The sequence below is a fragment of the Betta splendens genome, chromosome 19 (assembly GCF_900634795.4).
Source record: "Betta splendens chromosome 19, fBetSpl5.4, whole genome shotgun sequence".
NCBI lineage: Eukaryota > Metazoa > Chordata > Actinopteri > Anabantiformes > Osphronemidae > Betta > Betta splendens.
Genome location: NC_040898.2, coordinates 8,417,616 through 8,440,140, shown reverse-complemented (window position 1 = coordinate 8,440,140; position 22,525 = coordinate 8,417,616). Strand labels below are relative to the sequence as shown.

At 48.5% G+C, this 22,525-nt stretch overlaps 1 protein-coding gene and 1 long non-coding RNA gene across 9 annotated transcripts in view; one reads left to right on the top strand and one right to left on the bottom strand.

Annotated features, from left to right (window-relative positions):
* Nucleotides 1-13,179, top strand: part of bahcc1b (BAH domain and coiled-coil containing 1b) — a 54,209-nt gene extending 41,030 nt beyond the window's left edge. For 7 of the 8 annotated variants that reach the window (XM_055504647.1, XM_041068404.2, XM_041068406.2 and 4 more), the window contains 17 exons: nucleotides 365-531; nucleotides 970-1,106; nucleotides 1,359-1,463; nucleotides 3,644-3,722; nucleotides 3,873-4,059; nucleotides 4,142-4,309; nucleotides 5,242-5,409; nucleotides 5,502-5,746; nucleotides 7,223-7,400; nucleotides 7,566-7,683; nucleotides 7,776-7,851; nucleotides 7,926-8,034; nucleotides 8,110-8,226; nucleotides 8,301-8,435; nucleotides 9,120-10,531; nucleotides 11,110-11,346; nucleotides 11,652-13,179. In XM_055504647.1, the coding sequence (XP_055360622.1) occupies nucleotides 365-531; nucleotides 970-1,106; nucleotides 1,359-1,463; nucleotides 3,644-3,722; nucleotides 3,873-4,059; nucleotides 4,142-4,309; nucleotides 5,242-5,409; nucleotides 5,502-5,746; nucleotides 7,223-7,400; nucleotides 7,566-7,683; nucleotides 7,776-7,851; nucleotides 7,926-8,034; nucleotides 8,110-8,226; nucleotides 8,301-8,435; nucleotides 9,120-10,531; nucleotides 11,110-11,346; nucleotides 11,652-11,861 (3,848 nt within the window). In that variant the 3' untranslated portion in view covers nucleotides 11,862-13,179. The remainder of the gene's footprint in view (nucleotides 1-364; nucleotides 532-969; nucleotides 1,107-1,358; nucleotides 1,464-3,643; nucleotides 3,723-3,872; nucleotides 4,060-4,141; nucleotides 4,310-5,241; nucleotides 5,410-5,501; nucleotides 5,747-7,222; nucleotides 7,401-7,565; nucleotides 7,684-7,775; nucleotides 7,852-7,925; nucleotides 8,035-8,109; nucleotides 8,227-8,300; nucleotides 8,436-9,119; nucleotides 10,532-11,109; nucleotides 11,347-11,651) is intronic. The other variant, XM_041068408.2, reaches the window with a different exon arrangement.
* A 623-nt stretch (nucleotides 13,180-13,802) lies between these two features.
* LOC129603438 (uncharacterized) overlaps nucleotides 13,803-22,525 on the bottom strand; it is a 22,448-nt gene continuing 13,725 nt past the window's right edge. Inside the window, exon 2 of the long non-coding RNA XR_008693293.1 lies at nucleotides 13,803-14,290. This is a non-coding gene — a long non-coding RNA (uncharacterized LOC129603438). The remainder of the gene's footprint in view (nucleotides 14,291-22,525) is intronic.

Here is a 22,525-nt window from a genome sequence, read left to right as displayed (position 1 = left end):
TGTTGTATTTGCATAGGTTCGTGTGTTTGCGGACTCATGAATATTCTGTTTCATCTGCTGCTGTGACAATGACAGAGTTAATGACAGTGACAGATGTAGAGATCGTTCTCTACCGCTTCCCTGTGTGTGCGTGTGTGCGTGTGTGTGTGTGTGTGTGGCATCTATGCCTTGTTTGTATGTGTGATTAGGCACAAACACTGGTATACATCAAATAAACTACACAGCCAATATCATAAATATTCCCGCGATTCAAGGAAGGATTTCATCTCTTCAGACATAAATCTACCCAGATCGCCATGTGCTTTGTAACACTGCTGCTATGTGATGAACTAGTCTTCACCCATAACAATCCATCTCTTTGCAGGTGGGGAAGTGCTGACCTTTGACCTCCACAGTCTGGCAACGCTGGCTGCCGCCCGTGCCCTGGAGGTGGGGGCGGGCGCCGTGCATGTGGGCGCGGACCAGCAGTGTCCAATCAGGACGAGGCTGAACCTGCGCAGGAAGTGCAGCTGGACGCCTCGCCATGAGCCGGTGAGGCTTCGCTCCATGTTTTATTAATGGCGCTTTGAAAGCTGTTAATCAAAATGTGATAGTCAGGTCTGTATTTTTGCTTTAATAAGTCAGTGCAGTTTCGCTGTTCAGTGGATCACTGGGTTTTTTTCTCTTCCTAAGCAGGTTTTTGCCAATTGTGTGGATTTAACTCAAAACAAAGAGAGTAGCTGCTAAAACAGACCATTAAACAACTAGTTCCTAAAATGTATAATTACTAAAATAACATTTGCACATGTAGCGCCAATCTACAAATCCAGATGTTGCTCTCGCGATCAAACAGGAATCATAATCATTAATCTAGTGAAATATAAGCAGACTACTTGACGCTTGCAGCGATGCTTGAGCTTGGGTTGTGTTCGGCATCTAAATTCCCCCGCTCGCCGTGTTTGTGTGTGCATGGGCGTGCGTCCGTGTCAGGTGTGCCCAGTGAAGGGCTCCATGGAGACGATGGGCGGGGAGGAGCTGGCCATGCGTGTCCAGCTGGCTGAGCTACAGCGCCGTTACAAAGAGAAACAGAGAGAACTGGCCAAGCTACAGAGGAAACACGACCACCAGTGAGCGAGAAAACACACACACACACTCCTTTTTGTCTCAGCTGAATCATGCATTCCTCCATTCTCAGTTCTGCTGTCATGCTGCATCCTCCTGATTTATCAGGACTCACTACCAGCTCATGCCTAATGCAGTCTGACCTGTAGCCGATACAAGTTTCCTCCTGATTTCTCCCGCAGTCCTGAGTGCGTCTTTGATCTCCCCCTCTCTCCTCATCCTTCCCCACATCCCTCTGCCTGTCTCGCTCCCTGCAGGAAAGAGGAGACGTCTCGTAGCCCTGCCCGACGGGGGCCCGGCCGCCCCCGCAAGCGCAAGTCCACCCCCGGCCCAGCTGCTGCAGAGAGCACCAAGAGACTCAGGTCAGTCCTCTGATATTACGTCAGTATAATCAGTGTGATTGGCAAAGCCCAGCTCATTCATCCTGATTTCTGTTTGTGTTTTTAGTGAAAGGCACGGTTGATTTTCAAGAAGTTCTTCTTCAGCTGAATTGATTCGAATGCTCTATAGCTGATGATTTGCTTGATTGGGCACTGGAAAGAGCTGCTCAGTCACGCACGCACGCACACACACATGCGCACGCACACGCACGTACACACACTGGCTTACGTGATGGGAGCTGTAGGCTGGGTGTGATTTTAAATGAGAGAAGGTAATGGAGACAAGGCCTTCATTAATCATCATTAATCACTTTTAATCATATTTATCACTTGCATTGATTATGTCCTGATTCCCTGTGAACCCCCAGCATATTAATACAACTGGACAAAGTCTTGATGTACAGTTATTACAGTGATAAACGACTCAACAGCGATCTCACTCGCTGCAACACACGACCACACATTAGTTAACGCCTCAGATAGGCACGCTTTCATGCTGACACACACACACACACACACACACACACACACACACACACACACACGATGAGCGCTCATAATGATAAATGTGTTTTCTTATTCTGCCCCACCTCTGTTAGCGTGTGCTCCCCTCGCCTTGATAAAATGATTAGAGAAACTCAAGGATTGTCACGGTTACCGTGATTGGAAAGTGCTAATAAAATGACAATGAATGACTTCAGTGATATGGCCAATGCACCACACACACACACACACACACACACGTGATATAAACCTGTTTAATTAGCAGAGCCGGTCATTACGTGCCTGAGCAGCTCTTCTCTTGTTATTAACAAGCAATGTTTCATCTGTTTATGCTTTTATCTTATCATGAGATCATGTTGGGGGGAGGTGTGAGATGAAACAGCAGGAGAGTCAACATTCCCAAATGGATCAGATTGTTCCTTCAGATATAAGATATGGTGCAAAATATGTCTGCCTAAATATACGCCCCAATGCATGGACCTTACAGTGTGAAGGATTGTTGGGCAGTGATGTTGGATTTGATGCATTGTCTGACCCTGTCCAAAGGAGAATGATCCACAGCGCGGGCCGTGAATCGTTGGATTGCTGGCTTCAAACAGTCACAAAATCATCAGGCATAGCCCCAGTTTGCTATTAGAAAGGTGCTGGAAAAGCAGTCGAAGCATTTCAGTTAATAAAAAGGTGCCGGCCAGAGCCCTGTGCAAACCAGTCAAATCCATTCATACCATGAACTGTGAAAACCATTTTTAAGACACTCAAGGCCAGAAGGGTCAGAAGTGACCAGTCGAGCAGGAGGATACGGACACATACCTTTCTTTCTATCCTCTCCTCTCCCCTCGTCTCCTCTCCTTTCCTTCCTTCGTCTATTCTCTCTCCTCTCTCAGCATCCCACTCCTGGGAGAAGCGTGGGATGCTGAGAGCCAAACCTCCCCTCTGTGGGAATATAGGATTCACCTGCCTCAGACACCAGCTGCTAACGGTGTGTGTGTGTGTGTGTGTGTGTGTGTGTGTGTGTGTGTGTGTGTGTGTGTGTGTGTGTGTGTGTGTGTGTGTGTGTGTGTGTGTGTGTGTGTGTGTGTGTGTGTGTGTGTGTGTGTGTGTGTGTGTGTGTGTGTGTGTGTGTGTGTGTGTGAGGACAGAGACAGAGAGAGCGAGAGAGAGAGAGGTAGTGTTCAATAGAGGTTAGTGTTTATCGATTGAGCCCTGAAGCTCCGGTCAACGGACGGAATCCCCGGAGACTGCTTCATCTCTCTTTCTGTCTCCTTTCCTTCCCCCTCGACCGTTCTGCTCCTCCCCCATCCCCCTCTGTCTGTCTCTTCTCTCCTCTCCTTCACACCAGATAATTCGCGTCCTTTCATGTGGTGAATCAGCAGAGTTTCATATTCGCACGGCCTCTGAATATTTCTGTGTTTGCCGTCAAACCGCGCAGACGGGCGGCGGAGCCCGTCTCTTGCCTCATCAAAGTTACGAGATAGAAAAGCAGAGTGGGAAGAGAGTGAGACAGTGACTGAATCCAGCAGAGAGGAAAGAGAGATTAGACAGAAGGGAGGCAGAGAATATCTTGAGAAAAAAATGTGATCAAATGAATTCTGCTGTGTGTTTCACACATGACCATTTGTCATTTAAACGTGTCTCCTTTGGGGTTTTGTGTGTTCCAGGGCCGGGCTGAATTTATTGGAGGAAAAAGCCAGGAAGAAAATGTCCAGTCACAACTTCAACAGCCTCAGTGCTGCTCAGGTCGGTTCCTGCAGTCTCCCCTCGTTCCTCCACACACCCACTGACAGCCACTTCCTGCTGCTAATGTTTTTTTTTTTTTTTCGTTCCCTGACGTTTCAATTAGCAGAAAGAAATGACTCAATAATTAGCTGTTCCGTTGCCTGTCTCCAGATAAAGGCTCGCTGTAAGCACAGGGAGCAGCCCGGTGCCCTGAGCTCCAGGTTGGCACGGCGGATGACCCAGCAGAAGCAGAAGGCTGCAGCCCAGTGTGGGCCACCCTCTGCAGCCTCGCTGCACTCCAGAGGTGCTGCTGGAGCAGAGGAGACCCCCAAAGGTGACGGCAGAGAAGGAGGAAGAGGTGGGAGCTTCAATCCATCCTTTGCATCTCATCAGGCGGCACCACGGTACTAACCCCCCTTCTCCTGGTGTTAATCCATTAGACTCTCAGCTGGACTGGGCAGCTGGGCAGGCTGTGAAGAGGAAGAGGGGCAGAAAGCCCAAAGTGCTGATGGGTGTGGACCTAAACAGAGTTTACCGCAAGGAAAGCCGGGTCTGCGACAAACGGGAGGACAGGGACGAGAGAAGCGACAGCGACAGCTCCGAGCACGGTGAGTTCCAGTCACTGCTGATCTGTGTGTGTGTGTGTGTGTGTGTGTGTGTGTGTGTGTGTGTGTGTGTGTGTGTGTGTGTGTGTGTGAAGCCTGATGTCTGCCATCATCAGGGGCCTCCTCTCACTTCCCGGCTCGTCTGTCACTCTGTTAAACCCGTTAATCACTTGCCGCAGGCATGCGACACGACCAAGCCCCCACCCCCGCCCCCGGTGCCGCGCTGCAACGCGAGCCGGCTCCGGCCCCGTCCAGAATGTCACACCCCGTTCCCCCGTCTCATCTTCATCACCCCCCCGGCCTCGCCAAGGCGCTCTCTCCCCAGCGGCCGGAGCAGACAAAGACACCGCACCTGACTTGAGCAAAATGCCTCAATCCCACTGACCCTGTGATCTTTATGGCATCGAGAAGTTTTGTGTGTCTGTTTCGAAGTGTTGATGACAACGCCATGTAAGTGACAAGTGTGTCAGGGATGTGTCGACACCGGACACGACCTCTGCAGTCAGTGACACACAGCTGTCAATACCAATCCTTGTGTGTGTGTGTGTGTGTGTGTGTGTGTGTGTGTGTGTGTGTGTGTGTGTGTGTGTGTGTGTGTGTGTGTGTGTGTGTGTGTGTGTGCGTGTGTGTGTGTGCGTGCGTGCATATTTGAGTCCTGCCAATGAAGTCAAGAAACAAGCAACGCATCATTGTGTAGCTATTAAAACACAGGGTCAGCGTGTCAACACTTGAAGAGCTGATGTGATCAAACACGTGCCAGTCAGCTAATGAAGACGTCTCTGCCTGCACATCCAACCCCTCCACCATCACCCAACAGACACAGAAGCTCGCTGTCGACACGTCCCGTCAAATGCGCCTGTGACTTTAGTTAAGGCTGCTCACTTTTGCATCGCTTCAAGCGTTTCTGACGGACTCTGTTGGTTGCGTCCCCACAGAGGAGGACGACGGCAGCTACGACAGCGAAGACGGAGGCGGCGACGTCAAGATCAGCTCATCCTCTAAAGATGCTCCTGCTCACGCTGCTGGGACCGTTCCTTTCCCACCACAGTCCTCCAGGATCCAGACGAACCAGAAAGCGAGGAGAACGAGACCAGAGCCTCCAGGTGAGAGCGTTATAAATATTTTACATATTCAGTTGCGGTTTCAAAACCTAAAATGCACATTATTTCTCCGTATCGATCTCCTTCACCGTCAGGTGTCTTGAGCATGCTCAGTACGGATCAGAGGAAAGAGCCCAGAGGGCTGGGCCTCTCCAGCGTGGAGAGAGGGCGTCCGGACCATCAGGGCTCCAGGAGGGCGGCGCTGCCTGGCTGGCGCCCGCCGGCCGTCGTGTGCGGCTTCGCCGACGGCCGCACGGGCCGCGGCGCCGTGACCGACGCGAACAGGGCGGTCAGGGACAGCGTGAGGAGAAGCTCAGCGGCACAGAGCATTCTGGGAAAGGTGAGACATCACCAGAGTTGGGTGGCGACGTGTAACCTTACAGTGACTTGGCGATAATTTCACTTTTCACCGACAACTTTTCAACCAAGTGAATGGCTAAATCAATTGGAAAATGACAGTGAACGTATCAAAGACGGCTTATTCTCTTGATCGGTGCATGTAAAATACACCCGAGGCGTGACTGTAAGGTGATGCAATGCTATAGGCCTCACGCTAGGTTACTGTGACTTGTAAAGGTAGTAATTGCGCTGCTTTTGAATGGAGTTAACGAGCAGAGAAAGACGAAGCCAACGCTGGTCAGGACAGGGGTTAAGTTTAGACAGGAGCTGACTGGAAATGTGAGAAAGAGAAGAAGGGTGACTCAGCAGAGGTCACTGCCCTGGGCCCATTGAGCAGAGAGCACCGGGGGGTGAGACACGCCCTGCGAGTAAGTCTCACAATCATATAGATTAGTGCAGACAATGCTCATAGGGAGACGCTTAGCATCAGCTGTAAATCAGTCGCCATGTTAAACACAATGTTTGCATGTGAGCACACACCACGGAGGCCGTTGTGTTTGTGCAGGCAGTCCTTGGTGAGGTACCTGCATTAACTTCTATGAGAAATGTTCCAAGGTAGCTTTAGCCATTGAGTCATTGTGAGGGAATGTACAAAAACACATAACTCCAAACCAAACAGTGAAGCATAAAGATAATCACTGGCCATAACCCCACACACACCCATGCATACCTGTACACACACAGACTCTAATGGGAAGCTATCAGCCATGCCCTCTGGTGACGAAACTTCTGTCACTGAAATATATGGGCTCCTGCTGTGGAAAACTCCAACACAAACACAAACACACACACACACACACACACACACACACACACACACACACACACACACACACACACACACACACACACACAGACGTCTCCCTCTCATTAAATATTATGATGTTTTCCCTAAAAAGCCTCCTAAACACAAGCACAAACCTGTTGGACGAGGTGACTTTCCATTGTTAGTCATCTCTGGATAGACTAGCTGAAACTGGCCTGGAGATACGTGTGTGTGTGCGTATGTGTGTGCATGTGTGCATGTGTGCGTGTGTGTGTGCGTGTGTGTGTGTGAGCTGAGCTGAGCTGAGCACGGGAATTAGACTGAGATCATGAGTGGGTGCCGACCCTGCTGGACTGGCCTCGCAGCATGCTAATGTCCAGGAACCAGTTCACGAGCTGCCGTGACCTTTGACCTCAGAGTAAACAATGGCAAGCCAGGCGAGATTCCTCAGGTTTAACTGATGTCTCTAATTGCAAGACTCGTTGGTGCCTGCGGTTGCTTTCCTTGGATTTATTAACCATATCCATCACATCAAACTGGAAAATATGTAACTGAGCTACCAGCGGAACCGGCTCACGCGCTTTATTTGGACTTAAACCCACATTATGGTGCTTTCGGTGCGCCGGTCTCACGTCCTGTTTGCCCGCGCAGGCCAAGGGCCACGCAGTCAGCCGACTCCTGCAGAGCTTCGCGGCCGACGACGGCTTTCAGCTGGACGAGGAGAGCAGCTTCTCGGAGAGCGAGGACGAGGAGGAGGAGGAGCCGGAGGAGGAGGAGGAGGCGAAGAATTCAGCCCACCTTCCTCCCAACATGCCCTGCAGAATACCTGGTACACATGAAAGCATGCTGGCATGTAAAACACGCTGCGTGTTCACACATACACCTCCCTCTGCCTCTTTGTGCCGGCACAGACAGCAATTATTCAAGACACTCGCAAATTATTGACATCTCCGCCATGATCTTCATCATCCTTTTCTTTACCGCGCCCTCCCAGCTCTGCCAAACTGCGTGCTGAGTAAAGAGATGCTGGTGGACGGCCTGAAGATCCTGATCTCCAAGGAGGACGAGCTGCTGTACGCCGCATGTGTTAAAACTCTGGACCTGCCCGACATGTAAGATACAAACACAACGTGTGACAGCAGCGAGAAACGCCTGTGATGCACACATGCAGATCACTCTCATTACATCTTTGTTTTCCTGCCAGATTCAGTGTTGTCATCGAAGGGGAACGAGGGAATCGCCCCAGGATCTACTCCCTGGAACAGCTTCTGCAGGAGGCGGTGAGTTTCAGTCTTCAGGCTTATTAGCGTCAACTTTGCCCGTGTCGTACTGACTTTTTAGCTCTCTTCCGTAGGTGTTGGACGTGCGGCCCCAAACCGAGGCCATCCTGACCACAGGGACTCGAGTGTGTGCTTACTGGAGCGAACGCTCCCGCTGCCTCTACCCAGGATACGTCCATCGAGGTGAGGCAGACGCGCCGCACTGCTCGCGGCCATTCAGACGTCGCTCCCGGCTCAGCCTCTGCTGTTGTGCTTCAGAAGGAGCGGGTGAGGAGCAGAAGGAGGGCAGCGTGATGGTAGAGTTCGACGACGGGGACCGAGGGAGGATCTCCCTCGGAAGCATCCGACTTCTCCCCCCGGGATATCAAGTGTGCTGTGAGTGTGGCTCAGTGAATGGAGCCTAATCATAGGGGCAATGAACAAACAGCTGAACCACCCTCCTCTTTCAGGCGCCGAGTCCTCCCCGGCGCTTCTGATGTCACCGGGTCGCCGCGGCCGCCCCAGCTACGCCCAGGAGAAGAAAGACACACCTGCAGAAAAACAGGCCGAGGAGCCGGCAGCAAGGCCTCAGGAGAAAAGACCAGGTGAGGGAGAAGCACCAGCATCCTGCACCTTCATCCGTAAACAAACACATAAGCACATTTAGCCTTCTACTATTACAGTATAATGTCAGCCTGTCAGGAATCCACTGAGGAGCTTATCACACAACAAAGCTTTCATTTGTCTGAGACTACAGGTTCTAACTATTAGATGCACGCACGCACGCACACGCACGCACACACACACACACACACACACACACACACACACACACACACACACACACACACACACACACACACACACACTCACCTTCAGGCAATGTTAAACTCCTACAAACAAGGTCTAATCTGACGTTCCAACTGTTAACCAATTATCAGATGCCTCCAAGTCAGAGACGGGTTCAGTGGAGCTGTAAAAGAACTCTTCAGTTGAAATTCCTTGTTTGCTAACCATCACTTACCCCTATATGATCGCATGAATCATGATTTTATGAAGTGTCATTGGTGTGAGCTTAAGTAACAGCCATGTAACTGATCTAAGCCTGTGGGTGACATTAAAGCCTGCAGGAGAGACAGGTTTAGCAGGTTTGAGTAATGATCAGGAAGATAAAGTTTCCCCAAAGCTCTTACTTCCCCCAATTCATCTGACAGAGTCGGCTCTGATTAGCTGATGGTTTATATTAACGATAACTATTTTTATCTTTGTGTCGCCGCCTCGTGTTTCAGTTGGCAGACCGAAGAAAATCCACTCAGTGCCTAAAACCGTCAGCACGCCGACGCCAGTCACCGACGCGCTGCCCAAAGGCAGCAGCTCCGTGCTGAACTGGTCGGCTCCCAGGAAGAAGCCACCGGTCGACTTCTTCCTCTTCAACGGAACGTCCCGTAAGACCAAGCGGAGGACACGCGAGCAGGACCTGGGCTTGTTCCACCGGCCGGCGCACCACACGCTGACTCCTCCCACTCCAATCAACGGCATCTTCGGTTCCCCTTTTGAGGTGGACTCATTCAGCAGCATTGCCAATGGCCACTCCACCTTCGGAAGCGGGGGAAACTGTGGCCCCGCGCGGCCGCTGACGACAGCCGCGCCCGTGGGGCTCCGGGAGTCCTCCTCCTCCTCCTCCTCGTGCTCCCCGGCTGTTACCATGGCAACGGCATTGCTCGGCAGAAAACCGGCGGGCGAGCGCGACAGGAAGCACTTCTTGGTGAAGCTCGACCACGAAGGCGTGACGTCTCCCAAGACGAAGAACAGCAAAGCCCTGCTGCGCCTCGGGGGCAGCGGAGGCAGAGGCGTCAGGGGCCTCGGCTCTGCCGGAGCGCCGCCCAGGTACGTGCACCCCGCGCTGCTGCTCAAGGATGGGAAGAAGAGAGCAGGGCAAGGTAGCGGCAACGGCGCCCAGTCCGAGGCGCTTCTGAGGAAAGATGGCCTGTCAGCCGGCCTGGTCCAGGACGGAGCCTACAGCCCGGACTACCCGAGCGACTGCCCGAGCTCCTACTCTGAGCTGGACGAAGACGATGAGGATGACAGTCGAGGAGCGGAGGCGCACGGGAGTGCGGCCGCCCCGTCCCACCGCGGCAGCCGATTCCTCTCTCGCCTCTCCGTCTGCTTCTCCTCATCTTCATCCTCCTCTTCCTCCTCCGGCTCCATCTCCTCCTCCTCCCTCTGCTCCTCGGACAATGACTCCTCCTATTCCTCTGACGAGGAGTCGTCATCGGTGCTGCTGCGCCGTGCGCTCCTGCAGCAGGACAAGCAGAAGCAGAGGCAGAGCATGACCTCTGACCTTCTGGCCGCCGAGCCTGCCTCCTCCGGCTCTCCTCCGGCCCCCGCCCCCGCTCACGGCTACGTCGCCAAGGCCAGCGTGGCCGCGTCGGGCTCCAAGGCGCGGGCCGACAGAGCTGAGGACAGAAAGGAGTTCATGGCCAGAGGGAGCGCGGTGGCTAACAGCGGCACGGCTAAGACGCAGCTGAAGAGAAAGGAGGGGCTTTCCAGCAGCCACCATCAAAGCCAACAGCCCAAACCTGCTCCCAAGGACCCTTCAACAGCTAAAAGACAGAGGATGTCTTCGCCGGAACCTCTGACAAACATGACTCCCCTGCAGCCGGGGCGCCAGCTGTGGAAATGGTCTGGCAACCCCACACAGGTGAGACACTAAATGCTGTAAAAAGGTGTTGTATCTTAATGCATCGGTCTTCATACATACAGTATGTTACTGACTGATACTGCAGTTTCTTGATTACATGCACTAACCCAATGATCAGTTATTATCTCCCGTCTGCGCCTATCCTGCCTCAGACTTTGTACACGGTGGCAACGCTATCAGGCTTCTTATGTGTAGCCAGTGCTGGAATTACTTATCCCGATCATTAAGTCACGATCCTGAGATAACAGAACAAAATGGTTTGAGCAACCTCTGCCACTTAGCCTCTTTGAACAGCTTCACTTCTGTTGCCTTATCAGATTGTGGGCGAAGTATTGGAAAACTGTGAATAAATCTCCCTAACACTATCTGATTACTGCTATTTTCCCTCAGACAAAGTGTAAACTCTTGAACTTAGCCAACACATCCACCGGCTTGAAGCATTTCTAAAATGGGAAAACTCATTAAAGGATACTATGTTTGGCAAAAAATCCTATTACTTCCTGAAACGAGGCTGGCGCTGAAATTAAAGCTCCGGATAAAGTGGCTGAGGGCGCTATTTTCTTCTCATTCCCCACCAGAGGCGCGGTCTGAAGGGTAAAGCCCGGAAGCTCTTCTACAAGGCCATCGTGCGGGGCAAGGAGACGGTGCGTGTCGGGGACTGTGCCGTGTTCCTGTCGCCCGGCCGGCCCCAGCTGCCCTACGTGGGCAGAGTGGAGAGCCTGTGGGAGTCGTGGAGCTCCAGCATGGTGGTCAGGGTCAAGTGGTTCTACCACCCGGAGGAGACTCGTCTGGGGAAGCGGCACCGCGACGGCAAGGTAGAGACCGGGGGCTGCGAGTTCCTCAGACGGGAATGGTCAAAGTAACAGTCCGTGACATTTTCTTATAAATATATTACCCCTTTGCTTCTTTTTATTCCCTGTCCCCATCTGATATGAATCATTAAACCTCCACTTAGGCCATGAAACTGTTACATTTGCAGCTATAACTGCTATTGTGTAAGGTGGGACTTTTCTTGTAAGGCTCGTGGTGCATTTCACATTTGACAGGAGCTATTTGAAACAAAGTGAGCTGCTTTAACTATGGCTAAACCAACATTAAGGACCTGCTCCTCTCCCTCCAGAACGCCTTGTACCAGTCGAGCCACGAGGACGAGAATGACGTGCAGACCATCTCCCACCGCTGCCAGGTGCTGAGCAAGGCCGAGTACGACCACCTGACGCGCGAGCGCAAACCTGGCAACGCGGCCAACGACCTGTTCTACCTGGCCGGCAGCTACGAGCCGACCACAGGCCAGCTGATCAGCGCCGACGGCATGGCCATCGTGTCCTAGAGTCAGTGTTAGAGACAAACCCAAATATTAACCTCGTATCTGGAGTTGACTGCTTCCAGGATGGTCCTTCAGAACAGAGCAGGAGGCAGATGGAGGGCAGGACCAGGAGCTCTGGCTCTGAGTACTGGTCTGCCACTTGTAGGAGAAGGAGCCCGTCCACTGGATGAGGCCCAACAGTACTGGCACTTGACAGGAGTCCAGTTTGTTCTGGGTAAGAATCTGATTGATACCAGGCATCACCTCGATGGATGTGGACTGAGGCTCCTCATCGCAGTGAGAGTCTCCAGCGCTCCCTGCGTTTGAACCGTCAGTATTTTGTCAGTGCAGCAAGATCCCTGCATCACAACAAGGACGTGAGCACTTTGGAGTACAGCAGCGTGGATGCGCTACAGAGGGAGCGTGGCAGAATGTACTTAAATAAATAAATAAAGACTGGCACAGGGAGCAGGAGAGGCTGAGTAGTAAGAAACTTACTAACCCACACTGGTTTGGATGGTTTGAATGGTCTTATACTGGGAGTCTGATGATGACAACGATGTTGGGAATCCCCCAAGAGGACCAAAAAACACTGTAGTTTGGACGCGCGCGTGTGTGTGTGTGCGTGTACATGTGTTTGTGTGTGTGTGTGTGTGTGTGTGCGTGTGTCTCATCAAGCAGAAACGACACTGCGACGCGTCGTCTCTATGTCTCTGACAGTCGGAGTATTATTGTAACCCGTACGTAACGTGCAGGTCTCAGTCCCTGAGACTGAAGCGCCGAGTGATTTCTCGTTTTCTCCCGTCAAGCCATACACATCAATACCTCTCGCTCTCGCATCCAGCTATTTGGGTGCGATGATACATGTACAGGTAATTCCGTTGTTCCTTTGAACTGTGCTTGCACAGTGTAGCAGTAGTATGTGCGCTTTGTACAGCATTATGTATATAACAACATGTAAAAAGTATACATACATATATAAATATATATATATTTGTTTTTTGTTGCTCTGCTTTGCAGAGGAGAGTATTTTATTTAGATTTTTTAGGGTGTGTGTGGGGGAGGCGGGTGAGGGGGGTCTGGTTGAGGGAGGAGGTTGGGATCCTTGTCTTTCACTGCACTGAACAGGATGAAGGCCTGGGCTCGTACAACTGATGTGAAGACTTTGTGGTTGTAAGTCCTGCTTCAGAGGTAAATGTCTAAAAGGGGTGTTTGGGAAATGATGATTTTTTAAAGTAAGAAAAAAAGGAAAAAGGCTCTTTTTAAGACATGTGTCCAAATGTTTTTATTAGCTTTTATTTTGGTCTGTTTAGAATGTGCATTTCTTTTTTTTTTTCACAAATACTGGAAAAGAAACTGAGTTTCTACTGTTCTCCGATCCTAAAAGAAACTATCTCTTGTTTATCTATTTTAGCGTGTATTCCTATATAAAATGTACATATTTATCTGGCATCGAAAAGAAACATACCAAAGCACCTATGAGTTTACACTTCACTGCATTAGAGGAAAACGATTTTATGAAAAAAACACAAAAAGACGTTCAATCAAAGCTGAATCCGGGACCCCTGCAATCACTGAGGTATTTGAAGTAGAGTTCTTCTTGTTGTTGCCCGTGTTCACCCGGCGTTGCTATGACAGCCTCAGAGAAACGTTGCCGCAACATTGTCTGCGTGCTGCCCAGCTGATGCACTTGAGGTCTCCATGGCAACCGGAATGGCATCACGTGACTGTGAAGGACAATCAGAGCCAATCAATGGGACAATGTTGGGAGACAAAAAAGAAAACACGTTAAGGATCAAATCACATATTATGCTTCTTGTCACTTTTATTCCTGCTTTGCCAAAAATGTCTGCGTGTGCTTTATGTTTGCTTGTTTTTCTTGTTTACCATTGTCTTATTGTTTATGCAAACCTGTGACTGTGTGTCGTTGGTGTATAGGTTGTACAGGGGAGAGGAACATGAATGCCTTTTTCTTTTTTAAGACAATGACTGACTTTTAACAACAATGTTGCTGTTACACTGCAAAGCAAAAGCTTTAAAAGGAATCTAATGTGAAAGTCAATTTTTAAATATTAGTTTTATGGGTCTTTAATTGATTTATTTCTCAAAGCTGTATTTTCTTTAAGAAACACTGGATTCAGTTTTAACCATCACGTTTTCCCAAAAGCGACATTGTGTTTTTTTTAAGACCCACTGGAACCTGCTTTGTACGGTTTAGATAGCCTACTAAAATATATTATGTAATTTCAGTCATTCTTTGGAAATACAACTAAAGTATTTCTTCGTGTACAAAAAGAAAAATTATTTATCTTAATTTTATTGCCTTTTTGTGTTTCATTAAAAAAAAAAAGATTCTTACAAAATAAAACATGTCGATTTTTTTCCCCTCGTCTCCTGCTGGGCGCGAGCGCACTGAATGCAGCCTTGTGTTCATCAATGCCGATCTATGTCTCCTGCAGAAAAGTGGACCACAGAAGAACGCATTAAAGAATCGGGAACGTACTGAGAAAAGAGAAATACAAGAAAAGAAGGCAATTCGAAACTGTAGCTGGAGCCGACGGAAGGGGAAGAAGGGAGAGGGAAAGGGAAACCGTATCTAGCTGTGCTTCATGAGAGACGGCGAGCGGGATAAAGTCTCCTCGGGCCGTACAGGTGGGTCAGGTATTCAGAATAATCAAAACGGAACAGAACCATTAGGCCACAAAGGAAGGATCTCAACTTTCGGCCTGTACAGAAATGCAGCTCATCGGTAGGACTGCATATACAGCAGTGTGTGTGAATGCATTCCTGTGTGTGTGTGTGTGTAATGTGAGAGCTAGAGGAACAGTTGAGATTATCCTCGCAGGGTGTGGAGTTTCTGGGACAAAGTGCGCAGATGTACGACATTTTATTTGAGACTTCCTGTGATATATTCACACCTTTTTATCGCGACGTAACCGGAGCCTTTGTGATGCCGCTTATTGCAACATTAACATCTGAATGGCGGGTTTACCTTTGACCTCGAATTACAGTCTGCCTGCCTTGTGGCGGTGTGTGAGCGGCTGGAGCTCAGCGGTGCCGTGATCGTCGGCCATAAACTTTACTTCACTGTGTTCTTAATGCCGGCCCCTCCTTTCCAATTTTCCCCTGCTTCACTTGTCAATACAGGAAAAGTTGACTCACATTTCTTTCCGAGTAACTTTGCTAATGGCCCTTGGCGATAGTCATTACACACACAGACACACATGCAAATACACTGTGTGTGTGTGTGTGTGTGTGTGCGTGTGTGTTTGCTTTCCATTTGACTTCTGCTGTTTCGGCAGTTTAGCTTGTTATTACAAAAGATATGAAACGGTACACCTGACACACACACACACACACACACACACACACACACATCCTTCTCATCGACTCCTCAATCAAGCAACGCCTTCGCAACACACAGACATTAAGTGCAGTCTTTGAGTCCTTATCAGCAGGTTTGCATTGGGCTTATCTGGTTGACATTGTTAAACTACTTTACCCAGAATCCTGCAGGAGATAGGGGCACAATGGGAGGCTGGGGGTGCCCTCTGGGTTAATGAAAGAGGGCTTTCACATCGTAAGAGCAAACACGCCCCAAGCCGATTTGTATGTTTGTGCAAAAAGGGTCAAAGTGTCGGAGAAAGGTGTGGTGGTTTATTCTTCTGTGGTTTTAGTGTTGAGGTGGGGGAGTGAATAGAAACCGCATATCTGAAGCTATATGAGCCTACGGGAGACTGTGTGTGTGTGTGTGTCTGTGTGTGTGTGTGTGTGTGTGTGTGTGTGTGTGTGTGTGTGTGTGTGTGTGTGTGTGTGTGTGTGTGTGTGTGTGTGTGTGTGTGTTCGTGAAAGTCCTCCATTTAGATATAGCCTGGCCATGTCGCTGGAGTGAATGAATGGCTGTCAGCTGCAGTGTGTGTGTGTGTGGGGGGGGGGGTCTCGGGTACATTCAGGTCACTCAGAGAGACAGAAAGGAGATCAGCTGCCTTTTCTGCATCACCTCATCCATCGTTCATATGAGCCTCTGTGAGCTCGTCACCACTGTGTGTTTGTGTGTGTGTGTGTGTGTGTGTGTGTGTGTGTGTGTGTGTGTGTGTGTGTGCGTGTGTGTGTGTGTCCATATAGCCAATCTGACTCACTGGAAGTTGTGCAACGTTGTGGCAACAGATGGTCGTCTTACATAAATCATGGATTCTTGGCAGCGTGGAAGTCATGTCCATGTTCTTACATTACACCACCAATCTCCACTCGTCTTATTTTACCCGTCTTTATGACTTGATTCACTTCATGGTCCATTACATGTAATATTTAAGGAAAAACACAGTGGTTCTGCTGTGTTTTCCACAGATAACTGGTCACACGTCGATGTTTAGGTGAAGTTTGCAGCACAGGAACCTAAATGTTTTACAAATTGATTAACATATTCATTATCAACAGTAAATTATAGGATTTGTGTCTTCAAAGCTCTCTTTGAGTTACATATATCAATATACTTTAATCAATATTGGACTTAGTAAAAAATTATAATTTTTTTAAAAATTTGCAAATTACAGCTTTTAATTTGAATTTTTTTTTTAAGTGTGTTGTTTTATTAATGCAAATATTTAAACAAATCAGTCATGTATAATATAAGTTATTTTTCAGCTGAAGGTCTTTACCTAAACTGTTTTCCAGTCACCAGGGTGAGTTCCTCTCTCGCTGCAGGCAGGGCAGAGTCACACACACATTACACAGAGTAGTTCTGGTGGTTATCACTAATGCCGGTATTTTATATTTGGAATAGTAGAGGAGTCTTGGCCTGTATGAGGCCGCCGGCACAGACAGGCAGTACAGGTCAAACATGCTGTCAAGCCTTAGTGGACACAGCAACTTGAGCCGCAGACACCTGATAGCTCCTGTGTGGGAATGTGTGTGTGATATTTATGATATAATCTGATGGAGAGGGGGAATTTATACTGTGTGTGTGTGTGTGTGTGTGTGTGTGTGTGTGTGTGTGTGTGTGTGTGTGTGTGTGTGTGTGTGTGTGTGTGTATATGAGAGAGATTTCATTGCCAAACTTGCCAAATCTGCCCCAGCGACAGCAGGAGAAAATACATGTCCGGTGTATTTATGTATAAAACTTGATTTAAAAGCAGCTGCACACACACACACACACACACACACACACACACACACACACACACACACACACACACACACACACACACACACACACACACACACACACACACACACACACAGCCCGGTCTAATCTTTCCTCTTGATGTGGGTCATCAAAATACCTGCAACCGTACACCTGTCTGCATGTACTAGATTAACCAGAACAACGTGACAGTGGCTGAGCATTTGGCTTCTGAACCACTTTAATCGTTTTATTTAGTGTGAACAGAAGCAACAGTTGGGAAATTAAATGCTGAAAGAATGCTGGAAAATGATCCCAAATTTAGGAAAACTTGTGTTTGTTGTATTTCCGACAAGTTCATGAGAGTTAGCATAAAATTTGAATATTCGTCCACGAGTATTAACACAAACTTCCAACCTTTTCTCTGTTACATGTTAATTATTGAGGTTGAGATAAAGTGTTTTTCAGGGCCAGTTTTCTCTCCAGACACAACGACAGCCTGAACAATGACCATGAGACGACCACTGGGTGTAGGTGTAGCCACGCTTTACTGTTTCCTCATATTACTGACACATATTTTAACTCTAATTTTTGTTCCTTTTTGTTCAAATCACCATTCCTAATGAAGCTGATTTACCGCAGGCTTCATCTTCTCCAGCGTCTCCGTGCTGAGGAGCTTTTTCCACCGTCCACCCAATGAAAAAGTAAAAAAAAAAAACAGAAATCCTTGTTTTAAAATAACAAATTAGTAAATTACAGAGCAACCTGATGACCTTTGCGTAGCAGTGACATATGAAAGGTAATTTGCAGCAGATTTTTTTTACAGTGGAATCAAAGCAATTATAAACACAGACGACCTCTGCAATTATTACAAATCACAAGATTGCCCAGGTAATACTAGCCCCATTTGAGCAGGGCTAATGTCAAGACATGGTTACCATGGCGATAAGTACTTCAAAATTAATTAAGAACTTGGAAGATAATTGTAAACATCGTGGCGAATTCCCAACTGGACCTGTTCAAATGTTAAAAACACACGAGAGCCTGAAACTTCACAAACAAGGAGAACCACCTTCATGCCACATCTGCTTTATGTGCTCTGTCCTAACGCCTGAAGTCCCTTAAAGCTGCTCGGCTGCGTGTGTGAGTGACAATTCATCAAGTCACAGCAATCCTGAGAGATTAAGATGCTGCGCTGAGCGAGCGGAGCTGAATCAACACACCAGGAATGCACAGCGCAATCAATGGGACTTAAGCTTCCTATATATCAGATGGGAACAGAAGAGAAATCAAGACGGGGCCCAGAAAATCCCCGTCATATTTTGGTCTATTGTGAGCTACATTGACTCAGCAAAGGGTGTGTGTGTGTGTGTGTGTGTGTGTGTGTGTGTGTGTGTGTGTGTGTGTGTGCGTGTGTGTGTGTTTTGCATGACAAAGGAAGACAGAGAAGAGGTGGCGGATTATGAATTAAGAGTTAGTTGTAGAGAATTTGTGGCTGTGCTCTGAAGGTAGTGAAAGCAGAGGATAGATGTGTGAGCAAGGCTGCAGCCGTAGGATCAGGGAGCGTGTGTGTGTGTGTGTGTGTGTGTGTAGCTCTGGCAGCTGGTCCCCTGCCTAGAGTGGTCTTGGCAGTGTTTCTTTACTGTAACTGCTCCCACATGTTGGCACAGCCTGGCACAGCGAGGGCACTCCTGCTCCTGTGCCAGGGGTCTGTGTGTGTGTGTGTGTGTGTGTGTGTGTGTGTGTGTGTGTGTGTGTGTGTGTGTGTGTGTGTGTGTGTGTGTGTGTGTGTGTGTGTGTGTGTTTTTAGTAATACAGCGCCTTCTGTACTATTTGTCTTTTGTATATATTTGCGTTACCCGAACACACACACACCTCCATCATACATACATGTGTGTGTGCTGCATTTGCATGCTGATGGTTCTTCAGTCTTTCATCTCATCAAGCGTTCATCACTCTGTCCTTCGTCAGTCGCACCATCCGACAGATCACTCGTCGGCTGAGGGTCCTGCTTTTAAATGATAAGATCTCTCTCTATCCAGACTGTGTGTCTATGCACACGCACGCACGCACGCACACACACACACACACACACACACACACACACACACACACACACACACACACACACACACACACACACACGACATCATGGAATGTGATCAGAGTGAGTTTGGAAGGTATTCTTGCTAACACAGTGGGAGGCCTCCCTCACAGCACCTACACATTGTTCCCCTTCCTTATAACACACACTCACACCCTCCAGCTCTAACCAGTTGGTTGCCAGTGCACACACCAAATGTATACACACACACAGTTTCCATGGTGACAGATAGGCAGCCATGCAGAATGAGTGCATAGTCCCTTGGGACACCTCCTTTGTCCATCTTTCCATCGCTCTCCTTTAGTGGTGACAAGATGTCTCCTCTCTGTCTCTCTTTCCCCACGGCCTCCGTTCATTATGCATAATGCATGCGTTTCAATTCATAACCCAAATTTCATCTGGTCCATCCAAGTGTGTTGCAGCATCGGCGCTCTTTGTTCCAGAACTCCTTGCTCCAGATTTGCCCACTGCATTGCTCTCAACTCTGTTTCCACAAAATGCGACCGGGGGGAGGACTCTAATCCCGGCTGAGCTTTCTCGTCCTGCAACCTCCACGGTGTTGCAATAAGCGCTGGAAGTGGTTTGAGTGGCAGATCCTCATTATGACACAGTGATTGTGGTGTGGATGGAGGCAGGGCGTAAACAGAGACGCTGTAAAAAGACGCCCTGTCACACTCAAGTTGAGAGTAATGCTGGAGATGATCTCTTCATTTCCCTGTGAGTCACCGTAAGTCAGCGTGTTGGGGCTCCGCTGGCTGAGGACCTGGTGTCACAACGGCAAATTGCACGATTCCCTCAGCTCCTCATCGGTGGCGACTGCCATTCCTCCGGTTGGCTCGAACAAAAGCTGTTCTCCGTCAAACGCTCTACTGCATTCAGGCGCTGACGCTCACTGATGACAGCAGGCAACGTGTGCACGTGAGTCTCGGGCGTCGGATGTGACCGATGTCGCTGCGCACGAGCAACATCCCGGTTTTTCCTCTGGATCTCAACCTGCTCGTCTTGTTGACTTTACATTAAAAGAATGAAGAAAAAGCCGTGGCCCATTAGCGGTTGGTCTCCACCGGCATCACACTAGATAATCAGCAAGGCCTTGTGGTCTTTTCAAACCAGCCATTGTGCTGAATGTTTTTAGATCCGCGCGCTGAAAGCCTGATGCCTGATCGCAGTGAGCAGCCTTGACCGAAGTCCTGATCCCAGTGCAGCTTTGTTCTGGTTCTTGGGTGAACAACCTTCAGAACAGACGTTAATGCCCAATCTCCATAGTGGACGTTTATGAGAGAAATAGTCAAAAGCTCCCGGCTGTCGTGCTTCATGTCTTCTTCTTCTTCTTGGATTTATTTTTTGACAGATTCCTTAAAGTCTATTATGAGGAATGCAATTAATATATATAGATATATAACAACCTGCTTTGGGTTTCACTGCTGTCGAGGTCAGAATGTATCTGCTGGTGTTTGATCATTTGTTTCGACTTATAGCCCTGGGAAACATACAAATAACCCCAGGAACAGAGACAGTGGGTTCAAACGGTGCAACATGGGGAAAGATATATTTATTCAGCGCCGAGGCAGTGGGAGCGGCATCATTATATGTGCAGATGAATCAGTGTTTCTGTAGGATAAATGAGTCTCTGCTCTGCAGAAGCGGCACCAGCTTCTAACGCGTCCGAGCCGCCGGAGCTCCACTCACACCGACGTGACTCTCTGCTGTGACTCTCTGCATCTGTACAACACGTCTCTCGTACGTTTTCAACACCTGCGCAGGTTTTTGCAGAAAATGGCCGCACACTTTGCATCAAATTGATCAAACGTTGCGGTGATTAATAATAAAAGCTATACTATAAAAACCTGATCTTCTCCGCAGGAACATTGATCGTGGCAATCTAATTGCAGTAAAATGAGTCATTAAACCTTTTCATCATTTTCATCTTGTAAACAACAGATAACCACGAAGCCATTTGCTGCTAATACATATTTAATCATTCATTCAATCAATCATTCATCATCTCTTGTTAGTCCAAGAAATCTGCATCAGGATCTCGGCTTTTCATAGCACCAGTAATCAGTTACGCTTACAGATGAGTAATTATAGGAAGTAGAATATGTGACCAGGCAGCATGTCACATCAAGCAAGTTTGGCGCTGATGATCAAAAGGCTGAAACGGACGTTTTTTTTTATTATCGCTATGGAAACGAGATGATCTGCGGCAACAATACAATGTGAAGCATCAAAGGAGAAACTGTATATGTCAAACACAAATGTGATTACAGTCCATCCATCCATTATCTGGACCCTTCATCCTGTTATAAGGACAATGGCAGCCGATCAGAGTCACTGAGCAGGATGCACCTTGGACCATGTCGTGGGTGAGGTCCACCTCACACACATCGCTGCCCTGTGACTAAAACCTGCAGCTAACTCAGTAACTCACAGCAAACTACTGATGGCGACGCCTGGAACCAACAGTGACAGCTCACCTGAAACGCCTGCTGGATATTTACCGGCATAGTTTAAACACCAAGGTTCATCCTCTCATAGTCCTCTTTAAAATGTTTTATTTTCCAAATGCTTCAGGAAGCAAACGCACTGCATGGTGCGGTTCCCCCCACGACAGCCGCGTGGTCTCTCTTTTATCTTAATATTGTATGAGTTAAGGATGGATTTACTGAAGGTCAGCGGTGTTCATTCAATAAGTTTTTTGAAAATGCCATGTAGCATTCGATTGCATTCAAAACCCCACAATCACACAGATGTCGACTCTGATATCTATAATGAAACTGACAAATTATTCACTTAACATTTCTGCTCTCAGCTCAGGTATTGTAACATTTATGTATTAACCATGTGCAGTATGTTACGCACCCTTCACTTCCTCCGCTCCTTTTGAAAACACTGGATATCTTCCAATTCAACCGCCATCAACCCGACCGGACCCATCGAGCTTCTGTTTTTGTTGCTCAATGACCAAACAAAATGCAACAGCACGGAGTGTTGCAACTCTCGCTCGAGACTGTCCTGTTGAGATTGGAATAGAAGCGAGGACCCGGAGGTAGGACGCGGGGAAATGGAGGACTTGTGCAACGTGGGCTGTAGCAAGCGGCAGGATGAAGTCGTCCCTTCGACGAGGTTACGCTGGTCTGATGAACCAGACACAATGTGGAGGGTCAAAGGTCAGAGGGACAGGGAGTGAGCTGCTGGTGCACAATGCAATAGCTGCACATCACACTCATCCCCGGAGCCCGTGAAACTGCCTGATTTGGGAATTACAGCTTGAGTTTTTAATCCTAATAATTGCTTATTGCACATAAATGTTGTAAGGCAAGAACCAGCTGGGACCATGTGGTCAGTATCAGGTTTTGACGGCTCGCTCTCCCCTGCAACGAGTTATTAAAATTCTGATTACAGATGGGGCGTGTTGGGCACAATCAGGGGAAATGTTAAGAAAACATCATGTGCTCTACC